This window comes from Cervus canadensis, chromosome 5, assembly GCF_019320065.1.
Source record: "Cervus canadensis isolate Bull #8, Minnesota chromosome 5, ASM1932006v1, whole genome shotgun sequence".
Taxonomy (NCBI): domain Eukaryota; kingdom Metazoa; phylum Chordata; class Mammalia; order Artiodactyla; family Cervidae; genus Cervus; species Cervus canadensis.
Window position 1 is genome coordinate 83,549,777 of NC_057390.1, and position 23,512 is coordinate 83,573,288.

Consider the following 23,512-nt stretch of genomic DNA (forward strand, 5'->3'; position numbering starts at 1 on the left):
CCAAATCACGCCTGGTGACTGGCACAGACTCAGCAGACGGCAAGCCTGCTTTGTGACTCAAACCCACATTTATATGAAGCCCAGGCTGCGGCCACACCAGATGCCCCTCAGTTCAGTTCAGTCGCTCAGCTGTGTCTGACTCTTTGCGACCCCATGGACTGCAGCATGCCAGGCTTCCCTGTCCATCACCAACTCCCAGAGTTTACTCAAACTCATGTCCATTGAGTCGGCGATGCCATCCAAATGGGGCTCAAAGTTAGATGTGACTCCACGCACATCCCAGAGCAAGAGCAGGCAGTGAGGAAGAGGGGATCACAGGTCAAGCCACGGAGCCTGAGAGCCCAGTCAGGAGTCAAGGGGAGACTGTCACCTGCCTCCTGGAAGTGGAGAGTCCTGGCTGGAGGGATGGGAGGTGCAGAGTCACAGCAGAAAAATCCTTCCAGCAGATGGAACGCCACCCACCTGCCCTGCGGCTGGGAGAGGAGTTCTTCCCGCTAGACTGGTATATAAGAGGAAACAGTCAGAGGCTCAGGAAAGTGACACATAGCCACAGAGCAGCCTGATCTCCTCTCTGAAAATGGGCTGGTGATTGTGCTGTCAGGAGGCAGGAAACTGACCTGTCCCCTGCCACTGGAACTAGCCAAGGACCACACGCCCCACCTCCGCACACAATGCCCGGGCCCCACGAAACCCTGCGGTCCTCTGGTCGGAGCACTGGTCAGCCGGGTCTCACGGACCCAATGGTATACACTCGGAGTGTGGAAGCTGGGCCCCCACGAACCCTGTGGTCCACACTTGGAGCGCAGGCAGCTGGACTCCGCACGGAGATCGTTTTGTCCCCGCCACAGAGATGCCACTGCCTTCTCCAGGTTCTAGTCAAGACCTTGGTACATCTGCCTGATCTGATTGAAAGGATTCTTCCATTGATTATGAAATGTAGATGCTTTCCTGGTAATCGACCCTCAAATAGGGGAGAAAACCTATTCTCCTTCTCCCATACCTGCCCTCGCTCCCAGACTAGACGGGAAACAAGAAACATCCTCTTCACCCAGTAGCTCAGGAGACGCAGGGACTATATTTAGCATCCTGGTTCTTGGCAGAACCCAGGTCGGTGTGCGGAAGCCGCTCTCTGTCCCCGCCACCCCTCCCCTTCACGAGGCTGTATCTACCCAGGGAGAGCACCCGACAATCTGGTTGTAGGACTGCCCTCTGGGGAATCGGTCCCAGCGCAGATTTTTCTTGCTCGTGCTAGAGACGTCACAGCACCCGGGCTCAGCCCACAGCTGCTGTTAAGACTTCTGCATGGGCAAACCCACTCGCTGGGGTCAGGGCAGATCCAGGCACACAGCGTCAGGCTCATCTGAGTGGTAGTGGCAGGCTACCACTCACCATCACTCCTCCGCTGGGTCCCCTACAAGAAGACCCTGGCAAGCAAGCCTATTGGCTCTGGCAGGATGTCATGAGTGACTTGGCGTTGCCATAGCAACTGCCTCTGCATCTTACTGTATTTATCAAACCATACTGTAATTGTTTGTTTACGCATCTGTTTACACAGATGAACTGTGTGAAACTGTGAACGCCTGGAAATCCAGGATGTTCTTCACTCACATGAGTAAACGCCCAGTGCTGGAACGGGCCAGGGAGACCTTCAATGAATGATGGGGGAACCTTCATCTTTTGCAACAACCTTCTCCTTTTGCAGAAATTCCCTCTATTGCAGAAATCATAAAGCTGCTCTCGACCAATGCCTTCCTGTCCTTGTAGAGCAAGGCTAGGACTCTTTACTCCATGATCATTTCTCTCCCAGCCACACGGACAAAGAGCCCAATACTGCCCTGCCCCAAGCGAGAGAATCACCCACTGGGCGAAGCCCTCCAGAGCCCTGCGCTGCCTTATCTTTCTGCATGCAACCAGTCTCCCGCCTTGGGCTCAGGTACTTAGTCCCCATTCCAGAAGAGTCTCACCTCCTGCTATCATTCATTCTCCCATTTACTCAGCTCCCCCTTGGGCTCAGGTACTCAGTCCCCGACCTAGAAGAGTCCCACCTCCTGCTATCATTCATTCTCCCATTTACTCAGCCCCACCTTGGGCTCAGGTACTCAGTCCCTGTCCTAGAAGAGTCTCACCTCCTGCTATTATTCATTCTCCCATTTACTCAGCTCCCCCTTGGGCTCAGGTACTCAGTCCCCGACCTAGAAGAGTCCCACCTCCTGCTATCATTCATTCTCCCATTTACTCAGCCCCACCTTGGGCTCAGGTACTCAGTCCCTGTCCTAGAAGAGTCTCACCTCCTGCTATTATTCATTCTCCCATTTACTCAGCTCCCCCTTGGGCTCAGGTACTCAGTCCCCGACCTAGAAGAGTCCCACCTCCTGCTATCATTCATTCTCTCATTTACTCAGGAAATATCCCAGAGGGCTCTTTTGTGCATTAGGCTTTGTTGCAGTCTACCTAACGCCTGATTATGCTTCAGATCTAGCAAAAGTTCAGCTCCTGCAGGAAGCACATTGGCCACCAGCCTCTCCCGCCAGGCTAGCGGCATGGTCAGGAGGGCAGGGACATCTACCTCCAGGCAGGTTGCCCCAGCACCCGGTTCAGTGAGGGTGGGCACACAGTCCTCAGGTGGGTTAACTGCCAGATGGGGAGACGCCGCTGTCAGGGCTCAGGGGAGAGCAGAGGTGAAGATAGCAGAAGCTATCATGACCACTGTCATGACCACTAGGTGAAGCACAGCCCAGTGCCAACGTCCCCCACCAGGCCCGAGCAGGGTTCACCAGGCACACGGGGCCCAATCCCACCAACTCTACTGACGAAACCCTTCTCTCTCACAACCTGTCTGGATTCTCTGTCCCTGAATTTGAGGTGCAATGTAATTGCCAGAAGGAGAAAAGAAGGACTCAATGTTAAAAAGGAAAAGATAACTTTCTTCCCAAAGCAGTCCCTTGTCTCAGCGCCATGCCCCTCCCCCCAAACTGGACTAAGACCACTCTTGTCTGCTGAGTCATTGCACTACCCTGACCATCCACTTTCACCCTGCCCTCAATCAGGGCATTTCCACGTGGGGAGAAGACAGTCAAAGCCCTTAGGAGCGAGGCATGCAAACACTCACTCCGGAAGACGTGGAATCTTCCATCTCTGGTGTGACAGCCCCTTAGCCAGCTTTGGAGCAACTGGAAATGTCACAGAAATTCAGCAGGAATTGTACTTCACCATTGTGAGGATAAAACAAAAATTTCAGTTATATAACACTACTGAGAAACAGTATCATTCATAATGTCTTTGTCAACCAAGCAGCATAAATTTACATACATTAGGTATCAATAGAAATCATTTGCATTTGGGCATGCCAACTCATATACACATTCTGTTGTCCCCTGGGAGTCTGAGAAACTCAGTGTTCAAATGGCACCATCGTTTTCGCCTGTCTGTGTGACAACCAGATGGAAAGAGACCATTCATTTGTCGATCACAGATCAGCTCCACTCAGGAGGAAGGGCGCTGCTTACTTGTCAAGCATAACAAAACTACACCCTCTAGCAGCCCCTAAATGGGCCCAGTTCCCCTTCAGCCACCAAAGTGACCTTCCCCAAAGAAAGAGATCTAAAGTCAAATATCAGAAGAGCAACAAAAAGGACTGAGAAAACTGTAAAAACGTGGAATATGATTATAGACCCAAAGACTGGGTACCACATAGCTACCACCTAAAACCCTCTCTCTCAAGGATAACCAAGTAGAGTGGGCAGGATATTAAAAAAAAAAAGAAAGAAATGTGCAATGTAACTAGAATACTCACTATGACACATGAGAGAAACATATTTTTAACACTGAAGAAGATATGCTTCTCTCAAAAGATACTTCATTCCAATGATGAATAATTCAAGATTGATGACGTCTCCAAGGTTACAGGGCCAAAAAATACCTCCTGCTACATACAAGACTGGAGTTATGCCTTACACTACCACTCAGCTCTTAAAACCTTGTATTTAAATACCCCCCCACCATGGAATTTAAATTATAATTACACCTACATTCAATGCTATCTGGGCTTTCCTCTCCAATCTTGCTGCTATTATCTGCTTATTATGAATAAACAGTACCTTTCCCCAGAACAGCTAATACCACTAGTATTAATAGTAACGGGTGCTATTAACTCTCTTCTGACGTAAGGTGCAAATATTTCTAAATTATCTGTCCTCCCTAGCCATTTCTAAAGACAGTAACTCATAGCAAATGATACATGTACATCATTCTGAATCTCTTTTAAAATAGACTGAACGAAGAAGCTTTAAGCATATAGAATCTGTGCATAAATACTGTACCCACATCTTTTTTTTTTTAACTCAATAAAACAATAACTGAGCAGGTACTCAGTTGCTCTGGGAAACAGAAAGATCCCTCAGTGACAAGAGCAGTGAGATCTGGGCTCAATTCTCAGGGCTACCACTGACTGTCTTCTTTTATGAAGCCACAAGACGCCTGGGAGGCTGTTTTCTCAGCTGTAAAATGGGCATAAAACCTGTCCAGCCCAAACCGTGTTTTGAAAAACAGTCGAGTTTAAATAAAAACATAAGCATATTATTTTTTTTTAAAAAAAGAGCTCCTGCTCTCAGGAGTCTGCAGTTTGGTTTCAGGAAACGAGAACACAAACGCAGGAAGCAGGTCGACGGTGGGAACGCATGCCTTCTCCAGGCGAGTCACCCCGACCGCTCCTGCGGGCGGGCCTGCGGTCGGCTCCCGCAGGACTCGGGGTGCAGAACACCGGGTACCCCTTCCGAGGGCCTCCCCCCACAATGAAGGACTGACCCTTTCCCCCCGCCCCTTGCCCGCCATGCCAGATGGGCTGCCTGAAGCCCAGCCCTGCTCACTTCACTCCTCTGCTCAAAAGCTGAGGTGTTTTCCCGCAGCCTGGGGCAGAGAAGGTGCTTCCACAGGGAGAAGACCTGCTCAGGGCGCTTGTGTGACACGCGGACCACTGGACTCAGCCACCCAAAGGCTCCACACACCCTAGCCCTCTGCCCACTCAGCCCAGACTCTACACTCAGAGCCCATCCGCATAACTTGGGGCAGAAGCACTTGCTGTGAAGAGCCCCACAGGAAGTATTTCAAGCTTTGCAGGCCACATCCACACAGTCTCTGTTGTACAGTCTTCAGATTTGGGTGCTTTTTTTTATAATTCTTTTTAAACTGCCAATACCATTTTCATTTTAGTTTACTTTGGTTTTTGTTTTAGCTTTTTTTTTTGGCAGACAAAACCAGAGTGGACTATAAGCTTGCCATCCTCTGTCCTGACCAAACAGGGACAACTCTGAGGACCCCAAACCCTCAGACAAGTGACCCCCTCCTGTGTCTTCCCTGATCAGATTCCGGCCCTGTGGAAGCGAGTGAGCACCAAGGAGGGAAGCATGGGCCACTCTCCACACACATGGAGGACCCGCAGCCGCTGTGGTCCACCACACTGCACGCAGCACACCTCATGTCAAGCATGAGACATCCCAGGTCTGCCCCAATGATGGATGGACAGACGGACGGACAGACAGATGGATGCCTCAATCCACCACGGATGGATGGATCAATAGATCAATGGGTGGACGGATGGATCAACCAAACCCTGAATGTATGGACGGACAGATTGATCCCAAAGTGAGTCAGAGTAACGGCTTTAAGATTTCAGAGAAGGGCTTCCCTGGTGCCTCAGTGGTGAAGAATCTGCCTGCCAATGCAAGAGACATGCGTTTGATTCCCAATCCAGGAAGATCCCACATTCCTCAGAGCAGTTAAGTCCATACAGCACAACTACTGAACCTGGAGTCGAAACTACTGAAGCCCACGGGCCCTACAGCCCTTGCTCCACAACAAGAGAAGCTCCCACAAGGAGGAACCCACACATTGCAATTACAGTAGCCCCTACTTGCCACTACTAGAGAAAAGCCCACGCAGCAACAAAGACCCACCACAGCCAAAAAATAAAATAAAGTTTAAAAATTATTTTTCAAAAACAGAAGAAAGTTCTGACAGACGAGGGATGTTAGGGAAGGTTTTACAGAATGAATGAAGAAAGTCGATATCAGGGTGCTTTAGACAGAGATTCCAGTAATTCTTATAGAGATTTACCTGTTTCAAAGGATAACATGACAATCTTGATGATGCAAATCGAAACAAATTTATTTCTAAACATACAGCAAGCCACTTGAAGGTCAAGATATAAAATCACAAAAACAAAGATTACCTGGACCTTCACACTCAACAGACAATTTCTGAGAACCATGGGCTGGGAAGCACCTGGGACTCCAAGGATTCAAAAAGAAGGGACACTTAACCTGAGGCACTCTCAGGGTCTGGCAGGAGGGTCCAACAGGAAAACTAAGAGCAGGCCTAACTGTGGATTCCGAAGCTCCCTTGCCCCCGAGAAGGAAATGCCAAGATACTCTGAGGTCTGATAGCAAACCGCATGCTTCTTAACAGCAGACATCTAAGAGCCCAGGGTTGTCCTCACGAAAGCCTGCATGACCCAGAAACTGATTCCATGCCATTCTGCCATGGCCCAAACCCCATCCTGAAAGATGTCCTAAATGCCACATTCGGACTAACACCAAAGGAAGGAGTTGTTCCACGTAAGTGAATTTTCTCAGTGAACTAAAAGTCATCAAAATTACACAGCAAAGCTCAAAAACCATCCTCGTGCAAACTCCCCTCAAAGGATCACATGCCTCCCTGCCCATCAGGGCAGACAGCACCAACTGGAACTCTTGTTAGACCTGCTGCTGAGCGGGGAGAAGCCTCGGGGATCCCTAGAGAAGAAGTAGCCCCACACTCTGAGTGAGTCCAGTGTTCTCTCTTCCTCCCTTCCACTGGTCTCAGCTGTTGAGCGCTGGTCCCTGTTATTTCTATTTCACTACTTGGCCTTTTTGAGAACCCTGAGGATGACCCTGACCTACAGAGAAACCAGATGGTTGTTCCAGCAGCTACTGACAACAGCTTTTTCTTCTATTTACCTTCTAACACACGTCTACCACTGGCTTTAATTATTCAACCTAACAGTACATTTTCCTTGGGAAAACCAGTAACAAATTCCTGAAACACTCATCTGCTGACACTGCTACTCCCTAATTCAACCCAAAACCTAGCCAACTGTCAGAACGGTCTACCAGCTCGCAGTACATCAGGGGCAGGAATAAAGCCCTGAATGTGACACCCCAGGCCTCGCTGGCTTTGTGCACAGATGCTCAGGGATGCAAGGAGGTTCATAAATTAAAAAGAGCAAATAAAACAGAAGCCCTTAAGAGACTTCACATTAGCTATGACTAAAGCAACTGTGTCATAAGATCAATCAAACCTTTACTTTGCTCTGGCCATAAAGAAGAAGACGGTGCACTTCAAAAAATTAAGCTCCTTCCACACTGTTACAGAAGACAATAAATCATTTTTAAAAGACAGAACAATAAACCCAGTTCCTGGAAAACTGAGAGGAGGCAGGGTGGTAGGAAAGGAGGCCACCGTGAAATGTCATCACCAAAGAGCAACTCCCCAGGAAAGAAAGTCACAGACTGAAACCCCAAACTAAATCTTCCCTTGTGTGTCCCCTCTGGCTGGAAAATCCGCTTTAAAAAGGATGTACAGGGCCTGGGGGTCTGGAAATACACCAAAGGAGTGCAGGCAAGAGAACGCAGGAGAAAAAACAAGGGAGGTGAGAATTTTCAGCTTTGGACACCGCCTAGTCGGCAGCATCAGCAACCTGGTCTCCAAGGAAAAGAAACCATAGCGTGGAGGAGGCAAGGGAAGGGAGATGGAGGAGGTGGGGAGCCTTCTGCCTCCTTACGATTTCCGCCTTGCACCACCCTGCCTGATACCTCTTCCCCATGAGAAAAGCCTGTGGCCTGGCAAGCTACCACCAGGGCAAACAAAAGCTGCAGGTTCTGACAACCCAACAGCCCAAGGAGTAAACACACCTCATTCCTACTGGCCACAAAAGAAAAAACCACAAGAGAACTTACAAGATGAGAAGAAAACCAGGAAGCTCAACAGTTATCTTTGGTCAAGAAGCAAGGGGTCCCCACAGTGAACAGGTCAAGATGACGCTTACAGAAAGCAGCAGCCAAAAGGCCAGGATAACCGGGAAAAACAATGGACCGTTCTGAGCTCGCTGCTGCAAAGACAGACGAGGCCTAGCCCTGGACTGGAAAACTCTCAGGTACCACAGCACATCCGGCCAAATGAGGCACGTATCTGCAACCAGGCGATCAACAGTGACGCTCCCGCTAACAGACTTTGCAATCAGAGACCACACGGGCAAGTCCTGTTTCTTTTCACCAGGGAAGCCAAGCACAACAGCGCTGTAATCAAGAGACCAAGGCATGCACCTGGAAAGACCCTTCATGAGACGGGATGGCAAAGTACAGAGCACCATTTGTCCCAGACAAACTAGTGATGCGCCCAAAGAAATTCCAGCCTCTGGGCCAACCACCTTATCGACTCCAGGGGTGTTTTGGGGGAGGGAATGTTTAACGGGGGAGTAGAGAAAGGAATATTTTCACCTCTAACCTCTTGAAAGGTATGGATTTGAATGGCCATGAGAAAGTGGAGGAGATGGTCAAGAAAAGGAAAGAAGGCAAGAAGAGGCAGGTGAACTGTGTTGCAGACACAATGTTAAGAAACATCTCATTCATCCTCCACTTTACAACCGAGGCCACTGAGGCTGGACCAGTGAAATCAGCTGCCCAAGGCCCAACACCAGGAGAGCTATCAGATCAGGGCTAGCAGAGGAACAGACACAGTACAGGGACTGAACACTCTCGCTTCCCCTCAGAATCTCCCCAGAGTTCCCTGACTGCCAGCAGGGTACTCAGTCTGCCTAGACAAGTCACATCTGTGACCCTGCAGTGGTCACTCTCCAAGCACACATCTGCTGACACCGGGGGGATACTGCATGGACTGGTCACTGCCTACGTGGCTCTGGAGTCCTCTACAAGCAGCTCTGACAGTGTTCTCAGCTCTGGGGGTGGGGGGACGTGTCCTAACTCACTCCAAAGCAGGCAAGGCCGCTTAATAAACACCTCTGACGTGAAGCACCTCCCCAGGGGTTAGAGTCTGACAACCCTGCCCAGGCAACCTCACCTCAACAGCATCGACAGTGGAGACCCACCTGCAGAAGGTGGACGACTATCAACCTGCATGACTGAAGCCCAGAGAAACACCCATAAGAGGGATCTTTACCGGCAAGAGATGCCAGCAGGAGACCATCAGGGAGACATTAAAGGACCAACAGGAAAACAGTCTTAAGCACACAGGCTGATCTCGGCGTGGCTGGGGTTCCTGGTTCCATCATCTGCTAACTGGGGGGCAGGCTAGCTACCTGCAGTCACAGCACTTGTCTGAGCTTTGGTGTCTTCAACTATAAACCAGAGGTAACAGGATCTACACCAGACAGGCCAAGTGAAAGGATTCAATCATCAAAAACTTCCATTTACAACACAGCACAGCCCTTAACACAGAATTAGTGCTCAAAGAAATGTCAGCCATTGGTGTTAAAAAATTAAAACAACAAAAAAAAAACTCTATTAAGATTGTGATTTCTAGGAAACTAGGGAAAGAGGCCCTCAAATCGGGATTACCTGGCTAGAATCCTAAAAGCCAAGGCAATTCATCATTTGCGGGAACTGTCTTCACCAGCCAAGGACTTTGATTGCCAGCATCTGCGTATAAAATCATATTGACAGAGCCATCTTCAGCTGGAGCGAGAGATGATAATCCCGTTAGTAGGGCAGGCCTCCTGCCAGGGTGTGAGCAATGCCCGGGGCCACCAGGCTCTGCAGGGCTGGGCATGTCAGCAAAGCAGTGAAGGGAGTAAAGAGGAACCATTTGGGGGGCAACACAGACAGAGGAGGCATAGAGGCAGCAAGCATTCCCCAGAAGCACCCACTCAAGGAAGGCAGCAGGTACGTAGTACTAAACTGGACAGCAAGAGAGAGGTCGCGCCAAATAATCACAGAGGCATCAACACAGACAGCGTTTTCCAGGCCAGGCTCCACAGAGGCAGCTGGAGGCTACAGGAGCGGAAACTCGCATGTCAAAATGCGATTCCTGGCTCCACCACTTCCCAGCTCTGTGCTCCTGGTAAAGTGGTTTAGGTTCCAGAGACCTTACAGGATTTTCGTAATCACTGAACAAGTTAAGAGTTAATATGTGTAAAAAATTTAAAGCAAGCCTGGCATACTGTAAGCATCCAGTAAATGCTAAGAGGCAAGAGAAAAGAAAAAAAAAAAAAACAGGGACTGACAGTAACATTTCAGCTATGCTGTAGACACCCCAAACACACTCATGCAACAATAGCATCGTTTCAAATACGTTACCTTCACCGAGAACAAGGCAGAAGTCCAACTATCACTTCACACCCAAGCCTGCCCTTCAGAGTTAAGGACAGCAGATGACAAACCAGAAAAATAAGAAAGGTAAAAATAGGAGAACTGAGCAGCCCAGCTCAGGGTCCTAACTACAGGACTCATAGATTCATAGTGTCACTGAACTCCAAGGCATGCATGAGGGTATAAATTAACCTGGGATCACATGAGAAACTGCCCTGACCTTGAAAAAAATTCGGAGAACATGGCTGTCCAACCACAACTGACAGCTTTACCCTCCACCCCTAGTTCCTCTAAGCACCTTTACTACTCGATGATTGTAACACAGGCTTGGGGTGTCACCCCTCTGCTGAACTCTAAGAACCAATTCATGACAATGACACTGTAATAATCACGAGGCTTGTTTAAACAACACTGTTACACAGTCACTCACTCACTCACTCCAAAAGACAATCAACTAAAATAATCTTGTCAAGCCTGGAATTCTTAGTCTGAATTCAGACAGCTGGGATTGGAAAAAAGAATTACATCTGTATTTCATTAGCCCCCAACTAAAATTTAGCACTTCCCTCAATTATGAATGTAAGCAACACACCACGGTAACATCAGCAGTACCTGTGACTCCAAAAAGAAGACTCAATATTTTTAGAGTCGTTAGAAACAGTTCCCCACATTGCTTACATTCATCAGGACCTCAAAATTAAAGTATTTATTGGACCCACAACCAACCAGATCTTGATATTCAATGCATTAGTAAAGAAATATATATTAGTGTTATAGATTTTTTCAAATATTTTTCTAACTGTATTTCAATAGATCTGGTCCCGTTTAAGATTGTATGAGGGGACCCTGGTAGCTCAGCAGGTAAACAATCCGCCTGCAATGCAGGAGACCCCACTTTGACTCCTGGGTTGGGAAGATCCCCTGGAGAAGGGATAGGCTACCCACTCCAGTATTCTTGGGCTTCGCTGGTGGCTCAGACACAGTAAAGAATCCGCCTGCAATGCAGCAGACCTGGGTTCAATTTTATTCGATGCATTAAAACATCTTTCTGAAATATCTTCACCAGAGTTCCAGAGGATCCATGGCACAAAACAAGTGCTGAAGGGATAAACACTAACTGCACACAAAAGACTGAGAAAATAAGGGCTTTAGGGGAAGGAGCTGGTCCTGCCCGCTTTTACGTCACTGCACCCCACAGTGACAATACACTGGTAGGTGCCCAGGCCTATTTACGTATCAGGAGACCCAACACAACCAAATACAAATGAAAACACAGCTCCAGCATTCCAGCTCTGGTTCATTTACTCCACATCATCCATATGATAAAACCATAACGGTACAAAAGTACCTGGAAGGACCCTGGCAACCACCTGAAGGCCGTATGACACAGAGAAAGTATAAGCAAAGCAGGCAGGTTCCTATTTGTGGCAGGAGGGGAGGTGAATTCACCACCTCTTTTTTAGTGGAAAGAAGAGTGTTTGGGGAGCTGAATGGGAACAGTGTCCCAGGCATCTGACACCGCTAAGAAAGTGTCACGGGCTACATCTGCCTACAAACAAGAGGACGGAAGCAAACTCCCCGTCCACGCAGCTCTGCGTCCTCTCTCCCTTCTCTGACCTGTGTCTGTGGAAAACCAAATGAACGTCCAGCCTTGGTTCCAACACAACTTTCAGAGCAAGCTGCGCTGAGCAGCACCGCGGGCCTCCACCCGCTGACACCTGGGTGTCAGCTTCGCCAGGGGGACACCAGGAGGTCCACTCTTCGGGGCCGGAGCCTGGCCTCTGCCTCCACTGGGACAGGGACCCTGTTCTGTTCAGCTCACCCCAGCGCACACCAGGACCGTCAGCACAGAGTGTCTCCACTGGACTCTCATCGTCCCCGCTGCATCCGCCTGCCGGGAAGACCCCCAGCCCCCACCAATCTCCCTCTTTTCTCTCCTGCCCTGCCTGGATCGACCACCCTGAAATACCAATAATGTAAATCAGATCAAACCCTGCAACGGCTTCCCACCACATGAGAACAAACCCCAGCTCCCTCCCGACATCGCCAAGGTCTCCTGTGATCTGGCCTGCCTGGCCCCCACCCTCACCCCTCCTCTCCTCCAGGATGGCTGAGTCACCCCCATCGCGGGGCCTTTTCTCAGGCTGCTCCTCCCTGGCTCCTCACTGCGTCCTGGGCTCTGCTGCAACGCCACCTCTTCAGAGAGGCCTCTCCTGATTTCAGTTTCCTGCTCTTCAGAGTCTCATTCTATTCCTGTATCCTGAGTAACTTATCACTTGTCACTACCTGGCATTACATTACTTTACTGCAGTGATCATCAACCCCATTTAGGGGGTGGCTTTAGAAAATGCCAGTGCTTCAGGACCCACCCTAACTAATAAAGTCGGAATTTCATGGAGCGGGCCAGGCATCTCTCTATTCTACAACCTCCTCCCTCCCTGCAAGTGATTCTACTGTCCGTCACGGCGAGAAAGGCATTTCGCAAACCTTAACGAGCACAGAATGCACCTGGGGATCTTGGGAAACCATACATTCCGATTCCAAGGCCTAAGGTGGGCCCTGACAGTCTGCGTTTCTAACAAACTTCTAGGCGATGCCGATGCTGCTGTCAGTAGACCCTTCTGAGTTGCAAGCGTCTAAAAAGCATTGTCCGGCAGAACTTTCTGCGATGACAAAAATGCTCTAAACCTACATTGTCCAATGCACGTGTGCTTATTAGCACTTGAAATGTGGCTGGAGCAGCCAAGAAACTGAATGCTTGATTTCAGGATGCCATGTTGGATACTGCCTAAAATTAACCATCACTAGTCACTCTTGAGAGTCCCTTGGACTGCAAGGAGATCCAACCGGTCCATCCTAAAGGAGATCAGTCCTGGGTGTTCATTGGAAGGACTGATGTTGAAGCTGAAACTACAATACTTTGGCCACCTGATGCGAAGGGCTGACTCATTTGAAAAGACCCTGATGCTGGGAAAGATTAAGGGCAGGAGGAAAAGGGGACGACAGAGGATGAGATGATTGGATGGCATCACCGACTCGATGGACATGGGTTTGGGTGGACTCCGGGAATTGGTGGTGGACAGGGAGGCCTAGCGTGCTGCAGTTCACAGGGTTGCAAAGAACTGGACACGACTGAGCGATTGAATTGAACTGAATCCCATCACTTCATGGCAAACACTAGGGGAAAATGTGGAAGGAATGAGATTTTATTTTCTTGGGCTCCAAAACCACTGTGGATGATGACTGCAGCCATGTAATTAAAAGACGCTTGCTCCTTGAAAGGAAAGTTACGACAAACCTAGACAGTGTATTCAAAACCAGAGACATCATTTTGCTGAAAAAGGTCTGTCTAGTCAAAGCTATGGTTTTTCCAGTAGTCATGTACAGATGTGAGAGTTGGACCATGAAGAAAGCTGAACGCCAAAGAATTGAGGCTTTTGAACTGTGGCGTTGGAGAAGACTCTTGAGAGACCCTTGAACTGCAACGAGATCAAACCAGTCAATTCTCAAGGAAATCAACCCTGAATATTCCCTAGAAGGACTGATGATGAAGCTGAAACTCCAATATTTTGGCCATCTGAAGAGAAGAACGGACTTATTGGAAAAGACCCTGATGCTGGGAAAGATCAAGGGCAGGAGGAGAAGGGGATGACAGAGGATGAGATGGTTGGATGGCATTACCGACTCAATGGACACGAGTGTGAGCAAACTCAAGGAGATGGTGAAGGACAGGGAAGCCTGACATGCTGGTCCGTGGGGTCACACAGTCGGACACGAATGAGTGACTGAACAACAACAAACTGGACAGTGCAGATCTAGAATGAATGTGCTCATGAAGAAAGGCATCAGGGCCTGGGAATGGGGAGGGTAAGAATCAAGGATTATTCCAAATTCGTGGTCTGAGCAGTGCTGTGAATTGGCTATGAAAATTCAACCAGAGGCCTAGATGGCCACCACCTCAGGAGTGGGTCAATATTTATCTAAGGCGGGGAGACAAATACAAAAGGCTCTATTGAGACAGCATAGTACCTACAGATGACTATCTTGACTTCGAGACTCGATCCCACGTCATCATGCAAGGCCCTCCTATCCATGGCCCCAGACACACCTGACCCCTGCCATCCCTGGGCATCCAGGATTTTGGACAATCTTGTGGTCACAGCCTAACCATGTTTTACTGCACTCATTTGCTTATAGGATGGCTGTCTCTCCCACTCAGCTGCAGGCTGCTTCAAAGATAGAACACATTCCTCCTGGGAACTCTCTTCCCATTACCTGGCACACAGCAAGCACTTACTAAATACTGAATGAGGGACAGGCCTGAAACCCCACCAGGAAGGCATTAGTATTTTAACTGTTAATCACAGGAAGAGACAAATTGAAGGGGCAATTGGGGGAGGGGGGTGCGGAGAATGGGAATCTCGTAAGCAGAGATCATTCTCTCAAATCACTCCAAGATTTCCAGACACCTATGTCCAGATTACAGAATACAGCATAAAAAGGCGGCCCTCGGGCTTCCCGGATGGTCCAGTGGTTAAGAATCTGCCTTGTGCAGTGCAGGGGAGACAGGTTTGAACTCTGACCAGGGAACAAAGATCCCACATGCCATGGAGCAACTAAACCCCTGAGCCACAATTACTGAGCACCCAGGCTCTGGAGGCAGCGCAATACAGTCAGAGAGTCGGAGGGCCACAGCAAAGATCCCACCTGCTGCAAGTAAGACCCGACGCAGCCACATAAACAAACATATATGTCTTTTTTTTTTTTACGGTGGTCCTGTCTGACCCATACAGGCTCATTTCTGAAAACAAGAATGGACTGGGCAAGTAGGTGATGTCCTTTCAGTCAGTCGTGTCCAACTCTGCGACCCCATGGACTGTAGCCTACCAGGCTTCTCTGTCTGTGGGATTCTCCAGGCAAGAATACTGGAGTGGGTAGCCATTCCCTTCTCCAGGGATCTTTCCAACTCAAGAGATCAAACCTGGGTCTCCTGCATTGCAGGCAGATTCTTTATCATCTGAGCCATCAGGGAAACCCGACAATAAATCTAAAATCCATTAATCTGCTATTTGGAGGAGGTGTTTTTCAAACAAATCACACAGGGTTTAGAACCATACTCTTGCCTAAAAAGTACACAGGCCGGGTTCCCACTAACAGCTGCTGGGAGGGGCATCTGGCCCCAAGGACAGCAAGGCCCCCGGGAGTCTGGGCAGTCCAGATGCTCCCTCTCTCCCTGCAGTTAGAACCCTGTGCTTGTGACAGCAATGAGATTTCCAAGGCAACCAAGGACAACAGAGTGGAGAACTATGGCCCGGAAGGAAGCAGATTAAATTTTAATACTTACAAGTCAACATCAAATTTATTTTTAACACTATGTATCTGACAAAGCCAAATAAGCACGACAGAGTGGCTGATGCTTTAAAGGAGGGTCTAACTATGAACATTTCACATACATGTACAACTTTTCCCTATTCTGAGAATATTTCAAAGAGCTCAGAGACTCAAAGAACGTGAGACAGCAATAAAACCCCCACAAACAGTAGAGGGGAGGGTTTTCAGATTCAGTCACTACTGATTTTTTCCATTATTTCCAAAAACACAGGGCAGATCCCAATTGAAGCACCAGACTTGGCTAAAACTGTGCAAAACAATTACTTCACCAAGAGATCACCAAGTGAAAATTTTAAAACACTGCTGTGCTGACCTGCTGCCAAGACAAGCAAACCAGTTAAAAAGCAATGTAGTAGCTTTCCATTCACTTACTCATTCAACCATTCCTTTCCCCCTACTCCCCTAGGCCACATCAACCCACCCATGTAAATCTCATCTTGGGGCCAAATATCTGCATCAGGTTCTATGGATTAATTATAATACAAACTGTTAAAGCAATTAGCATGTATTACACCAGTTGTCTACCAGGTACTGTGTTGTGTACTATCTCATTAAACCCTCTCACCTCTCCAAGGCAGACAGGTATCGTTATCCAGACTAACATCAAGGCAAACGAGAAAACATTAGTCATCTCATCCAAGTTCACACAACTGGCCAGTAGTGGAATCTGAACTTGGACAATCTGACAAGAGTCATTTAGAGAATTCAGCCTTACTGAAAGTAACAAACAGCAGCATCACTTCTGAAAACAGCATGGAGCCAAGTTCAAGCTCCAGCTCTTCAACTTACTAGCTCTATAACCTTGAGCAAATTAGCATCTCTAAGCCTCAACTTCCTCACGTGTAACTCGAGAATGAGAAATAAATGCAACGGATGAGAGGTTCATAGTACCGGGTAGGATAGCCCAGCTACAGGCACGCGTATCAAAGAAAAAGTACACTTCAGTTGTAGGATGATTTTTAGCAGACATAGCCTATCCTGGAAATAACAGATACACAAAGGTTACTCAGTTCAAAATTAGTTTACTAATTCAGTGACATGTATGTTTAAACATAGGACCATGGACTTGCAAATTTTATATTTATTTCTGTGAAATGAGTAACTCTGTTCCAATAACCACTGTCTGCAGGAAGCACATGCTTGGTTAAAATCAAAATATGAAGACATACTTGTTAAATAAAACTGTTCCCAATTCAGTTCTCTCATAAATGTAAGCTCACATGTGGCATCATCTCAGTATGTGTACTGGATCTGCTTAAAGTGAGACAGAGCTGTACTTTTTTTTTTTTTTTTTTTTTTTTGAGATTTTAACCAATTCGTGTGTGTTCTTAGACACAACATGGAGCAAGCCTGCAGTTAAATAAAATGACCAAATCCGGTCTCTCTTTCATCCACTCAGTAACTGAGCTCTAGGGTAATCTGCCCAGCACACTAAAAGAGCTTTGGAATTACACACCGCAAACTAACATTAATCACGAAAGGGTATGCCAATTTTAATAGCAACTCCTGTTTGCCTAGCTTTCCAACATCTGCCAGTGTTAATACTATTTAACCGACAAACTGCAGTAGGGAAAAGAAACAGAACTTTAAGCACAATTAAGCATTCTTTTTAGGGCATGGTGTATAAAAGCTCCCTTCCCTGAAAACATACTCAGCTACCTTTTGGGTTGCAATCAGTCAATAAACATTATTAATGATGTATTTTCAAAACACTGCGAAAATTTTTTTCTTGCTTTTCAACCAGCACTTCTGAAGAAACTTCTGACACTCATCCCCCACCAGCCTAATCTGAAGGCATCATTTTGAAGCCTTGCTAATAAAAGTAAAATTAAGTGATGTGGGATCACACAGCTCACTGCAAAACGTTTACATGCAGCTCTCTGCCACCAAAAAAAAAAGTGGGGGGGGGGGGGTGAGGCGAGGAAGGAGGGAGGGGAGGATGCCCTTACTACACTTAAAATATTCAGAATGCTGAATCTGCTGCTTTTCATTTAGCCTATTATTGACTGTTAATGCCTACAAAGGAAATTTTTTTTCATTAAGGGAAAACATTCTGGATTTATTTTTTCCCAAGCAGTTCCTAACAGCAGCTGCTTTGTTCAAGTGGGCAAAAAAACTGAATGCCATCGCTTAATTAAGCTCTTCTGGTGCCCTCCCTTCACTCACTCAGGCCCAGTCCTCTCCTAAAATACCTACCATACCCCATTTCAAGAATGTACCTTGACATTGTGGCGGAAAAGAAGGTGATCATCGATTCAACAGCGGCACCGTAGGGCTTGTAAACCAGGTACATTTAGTATATACCTATTTAGTATAAACCAAGCACTTGACACACAGTTGTCTCTGACCCTCATCACCACCCTGGAAAGGATGCACTGCTCGTCCCGTCTGACAGGTAAGGGTAAATGAGGGCAGAGAAGCGAGAAAAAGCCCCAAACCACACTCAGCGGTGGTCCTGGCCTCCCAAACCCTGCCCTTCGGTAGCAGGCCGTTCTGACCGTCACCTAAGCCTGCTAGTCCTAAGTGCGCTCGCCCAGGACGTGGAGGGCTTTCTAGTTAGCAGCAGACGATGACTCTGCACCTTGCCTAAAATCAGGCCTTTTCCAGGCTGATGAGGAAGGGAGGCGTCCGGGGGGAGCGATCAGGTAAGACACACACATCCCGGGGTGGTGGAGCTGGGGAGAGGAGGGGAGCAAAGTCCTTCGTATCAGAAGCCCGGCTCCCCGCACTCCTCCCCGGGCGCGCTGCGGGACTGGGCGGGCCTCCCTGGCTAAAGGTGCGCACACCTTTCCTGGGCAGCCGGGGTCCCCCGGACCGGCCCTCGAGTCCGGCAGACCCGGGCCCCGGGCACAGAGCGCCGCGCCGGGCAGGCTAGGCACCCGGGCAATTCCCCAAGCTGGGGACGGGGGAGCGCCGGGGACCCGCTGGCGAGCCGATGACCCTGCCGCGACGGCCAGGGTGGGGGCTCCCCGCTCACCACTGCCCCGACTCTCGGGCCAAAGTTGGCTGGGCGCGGGCAAGGGGGACGGGATAGGAACCGTCCGGCCCGGCGCCCCGCGAGGGGCTGGGGAGGGAAGGGGCGGGGGGTGGTCTTAAAAAGGCCCAAGGTAGCCTGGCAGCAGCAGCCTTCTCCTGGAACAAAGGGCTTCTGTTTCGGGCAGGGATCGCCCGGCCGCGTCCGGATTCCAAGGGAAAGAAACTTTTTCCCGGGATGCCGGAGCCGGGCCCGGGCGGGGGCGGGCGGGGGCAGGCGGGGGCGGGGACGCACCCGGGCGCGGCGCTACCTGCGGCCGGAGCCGCCCCCGGCCGCCCCGCGAGGCCCGCGGGCGCTGCTCACCTCCTCGATGGCCGCCACGGTGTTCCGGCACTGCGCCGTGCGCGTGGTGAAGCTCGAGGCCGTGGGCGCCTTGTAGTCCTCATGGGTCTCGGCCACGAATTCCGACACGGAGATCTGGTCCGGCATCGCCTCGGCGCGGCGGGCGGCCGGCCGCGGGGCAGCCGCCGCCTCAGCCGCTTTGCGCGGGCTCCGATCGGCCGCCCGGACGCCGCCTGCCGACCCGCGGACAAAGGGAGGCGCCGGGGCGCGGGCCGCCGCCGCGGGAGCCGCACGAGCCGCCGCAGGGCGCGGGTGGGCCGCCCGCGGGGCCGGGCGGCGGGGGCAGGGGCCGCGCGCGCGCAGCGCCGCGCAGCTCGGGCGCGGCCCGTCCGTCCGTCCGTCCGTCCGCCGCCGCCGCCGCCGCCTGCGCTCGCGATCGGTCCCCGAAGCGGAGGCGCACAGCCGGCGGGAAGTGCCCGCCAGCCAGCCGCGGGCCCCGAGCGACTCCCGCGGAGAGAGGGGCGGGCCCGGGCCGGGGGGCGGCGGCCGGCCGGGCGCTGGGCGGGGCGGCGCGGAGGGCCGGACCGCCAATCCGCGCGCTCGCCGCCGCCGCCGCCGCCGGGAAGCCGAGCCTGCAGGAAGGAAGGCGGCGCGCGCCCCGGGCCCGCCGAGCTGCTCGCCCGCCGCCGCGCGCCGCATTGTCTCGGCGTTCGGGCGCCCAGCCGCGCGCGCCGGGGTTCCATGGCGGGCCCCGCCGGGCCGGCCGGACAGACCTCCCGGGCGCGTCCCGGGCCCCCCCTCCCACTCGCGCGCGGGGTGCTCTGGACACCTCCCGGGCGGCGCACCGGCTTCCCCCTGCTCCGTCCCCGCCCCACCCCAGGAGTGGATCCCAGGAGTGGATTCCCTTCTTGGCCGTCCCCCATCCCCGAGCCTCCGGGGATGCCCGTCCGGGCGCGCGAGAAAGTGTGGGAGGAGCTCGCCCCCTACAGGACGACGCGCCCCCCGCCAGCCAGTTTGGGGGTTCGGTGACGGTAATGAGAAACGACCATGGAGTCACCCAGTCCTCCCAACTTTGTGAGGCAAGTAAAGAGGTGGCTATTCGTTTAACACGGAAGACAGAACGATGCTCCCGAGAGTACAGTGAGGGGCCCACTGGGGTTCAGATCCAAGTCGGGGCGCTTCCTCCGAGGGCTCACAGGACCCCTGGTCAGTGTCCCTGTCCGTGTTCCTGCCGTCCTGGGTCGTTCTCGGTTAGTTAGAAATAGTTTCGAGGTACTAGGCCAGAACTCACTCTAGGCAGGTAAGAATACGCTGAAATGGTGCTCCTGGGGGAAGTAGAGGGGCCCAGGGTGGGGAGTAAGACAGAACCAGGAGAAGGAGCTTTTTCTTATGATTTCAGCCAGAACATGCAACAAAAGGGGGCGAAACTTATACATAACTGGTCCAGTAAAGAGTTTGAATTAGTACAGATTTCCGTTGAACAACTCTTAAGGAAAGGATCGTAATCATTTTTTAAAAGGTGGGGGGGGATAAATTGGGAAATGAAGACTGACATAGCACTACTATGGGCTTCCCAGGTGGGGCTCAGTGGTAAAGAATCCGCCTGCCAATGCAGGAGACTCGGGTTCAATCCCTGGGCCAGGAAAATCCGTGGAGAAGGAAATGGCAACCTACTCCAGTATTCTTGCCTGGAAAATCTCATGGGGACAGAGGAGCCTACTATATATAAAGTACATAACTAATACTGTATATAGCATAGGAAACTTTTCAATACTCTGTAATAACCTATATGGATATGGGAATAGAATCTAAAAAAGAGCGGATATATGTATAACTGATTGACTTTACCTTATAGCAGAAATTAACACAACATGTTAAATCAACTATACTTTAATAAGGTTTCCCTGGTGGCTTAGACAGTAAAGAATCTGCATATAATGCAGGAGACCTCCGTTCAATCTCTGGGTGGGGAAGATTTCCCTGGAGAAGGAAATACTACCCACTCCAGTATTCTTGTGGGGAGAATCCCCTGTACAGAGGAGCCTGGCGGGCTACAGTCCATGGGGTTGCAAAAGAGTTTACAGGACTGAGCCACAACTGGGCAACTAACACTTTCATACTCTAATTTAAAAAAAATTTTTTTTAATCCAGGAGTTCTGAAGACACTGGTCAAATAAAATCCCACCTCATAACACTACACCAAGCATATGGTGTGCCTTCTGTAGCTGCCAGCAGTGAAACCAAGAGAAACTTTACAAAAAGCTTTTGTGCATCAGAAAAGGAGGAAGTGTGAGAGACATTGGAAATTTAATATCTGAGACAAAGCAGTCTCCTGACACTGTAGGACAGTGGACCAGTCAAACAATCTTTTTAAAGCTCCCTTGTAAGAATTTGCTATATGAGGTGGCAGCATGGGTCAGACATTATGTATGGCCTTTGGTATTTTAGTAGCATTTCATATGAAATTTCGTTTTTCTGAAATAACTGTTATTAGTGGATAGCTTTTATAACTGTACCAGGCAATAAGTTACTGTTTTTAAAGCTGTAGTATCTCTCTTTCTATCTTCTATTTATGTTTTTTCACCCTTTTTGGTATCTTTGGTAGTTTCTACTATTTGCTCCTCTCTACAATTCAGGTTCTATAGATATTATTTATATTAATGCACCCTCTCCTATGAGCTTTCCAGGTGGCACAGTGGTAAAGAATCTACCTGCCAATGCAGGAGACTTAAGAGATGCGGGTTCAGTCCCTGGGTCTAGAAGATCCCATGGAGGAGGAAATGGCAACCCACTACAGTATTCTTGCCTGGGAAATCCCATGGACAAAGGAGCCTGGCGGGCTACAGTTCATGGTGTCACAAAGAGTCAGACACGCCTGAGCACACACATCATCTACACCACGCCTGAGCACACACATCATCTACACCAGGAGGATTCTATTCCCTCCTAGGTAGCTCTCTAGCTACAGTTGTGTTGTTTTTCTTATCCTGGGTAAGTTTTCAAGTTTTGATTTTTAGAGGAATAATATCTATCAGGCTACAGATTTAAGGATATAAGAAGAGAAGAAAGTAGTGTTTTTCCTTGACAACTAGTATGGCATTAACCAGACTGAGCCAAACTTCTTCTTCTACAAGGACCAAGTTGAGCTTCGTGTTCTTCTCTATCCTCCCTTCATGTGCAATTACTGTCCTTGTTTTTTATAATGTAATAGTATTTTTCAGGTACAGAAACCTGTGCTGTGCTGTGCTTAGGCGCTCAGTCATGTCCCACTCTTTGTGACCCCATAGACTGTAGCCCGTCAGGCTCCTCTGTCCATGGGGATTCTCCAGGCAAGAATACTGGAGTGGGTTGCCCTGCCCTCCTCCAGGGGATCTTCCCAACCCAGGAATCGAATCCAGGTGTCCCGCATTGCAGGCGGATTCGTTACCATCTGATACACCAGGGAAGTCTCAGAAACCTGTAGTAAACAAAAATAAAATGGCAAAGGTGCACTGTGTTATACACAGGGATGAGAACGCTGGTGGAAAGCAAGTCATCCTACCAAGTCCACTGCAGAGAGAACATCCTTGATAGAACACCCAAGCAATTCATTCCTCCAGCCATCCCTGAGAATCTCAGAAAACCTTGCCCAGCACAAAAGCCACAATTAAAGCAAGATCAGAACCAAACGTAGCTAATGTGTCTCTGAAATTAATAGAATGAGTAGTTTCCAATAAATAAATGAGAGTTGAATGTGGATTAAGAAGACATTATAGACACACGCTTTTTTGGGGGTGGGGGGCGGGGGGGATTCATGGAGAAAAGAAAAACATGTTGGGGAAACCATTACAGGCCTATACTCCCTTATCTAGAACTTTAAAATTCTGAATATCTGAAAAATCTAAAGTTCAAAAGCAACACTTTTAGTAGTAAAATTGACCTAAATTAAATTGACATGACTATTTACAGTCTTGCTTCATCGGAATATTTATGTTTTCCTGCAAACTATAAATATACTTGCTTATGGAGTATGGCCCCAGACCTCACTGGGCGTGACTTAGAATAGCTAGTGTATGTGGTGTATTAATTCTCAAAACTCTGACAAATTCCAGACCCATCTCACCTCAGGGGTTGGTTTCAGATAAGAGGTTGCAGGATTGTATTATTAAGAAAAGAAACATGGTGTTGCAGACTTGTCACTTCTAATGAAGAGGAAAGAAACTCTTCTCTCAAAAATGAAATTTTCAGCAACCCTTTGCGATTGGACAACAGCCCATTTTCCAAAGGAATTTTCTAACCCTAGTAGTTCTCAAGAACCTGAGATTTTTCACTCTGAAATCAAGGTTTAAAATACATTCTTATCTCTGAAATTTGCTTAAGGGTTGGTTGACTTAACACAAGACTTAGCCAGTTCACTTGCTGTAAATGATTAATTTGTAAATGATTATTCTTGGAAAGGAGAGATCTA

At 49.3% G+C, this 23,512-nt stretch overlaps 1 protein-coding gene across 4 annotated transcripts in view; it reads right to left on the reverse strand.

Moving 5' to 3' along the window:
- The window catches only part of ASAP2 (ArfGAP with SH3 domain, ankyrin repeat and PH domain 2), a 153,720-nt gene extending 134,165 nt beyond the window's left edge, over positions 1 to 19,555 (reverse strand). For 2 of the 4 annotated variants that reach the window (XM_043469389.1, XM_043469387.1), the window contains exon 1: positions 19,087 to 19,552. In XM_043469389.1, coding sequence (XP_043325324.1) covers positions 19,087 to 19,212 — 126 coding nt within the window. In that variant the 5' untranslated portion in view covers positions 19,213 to 19,552. Of the gene's footprint in view, positions 1 to 19,086 lie in introns of all 4 variants that reach the window. The other 2 variants (XM_043469386.1, XM_043469388.1) reach the window with 2 other exon arrangements.
- Positions 19,556 to 23,512: the final 3,957 nt, after the last annotated feature.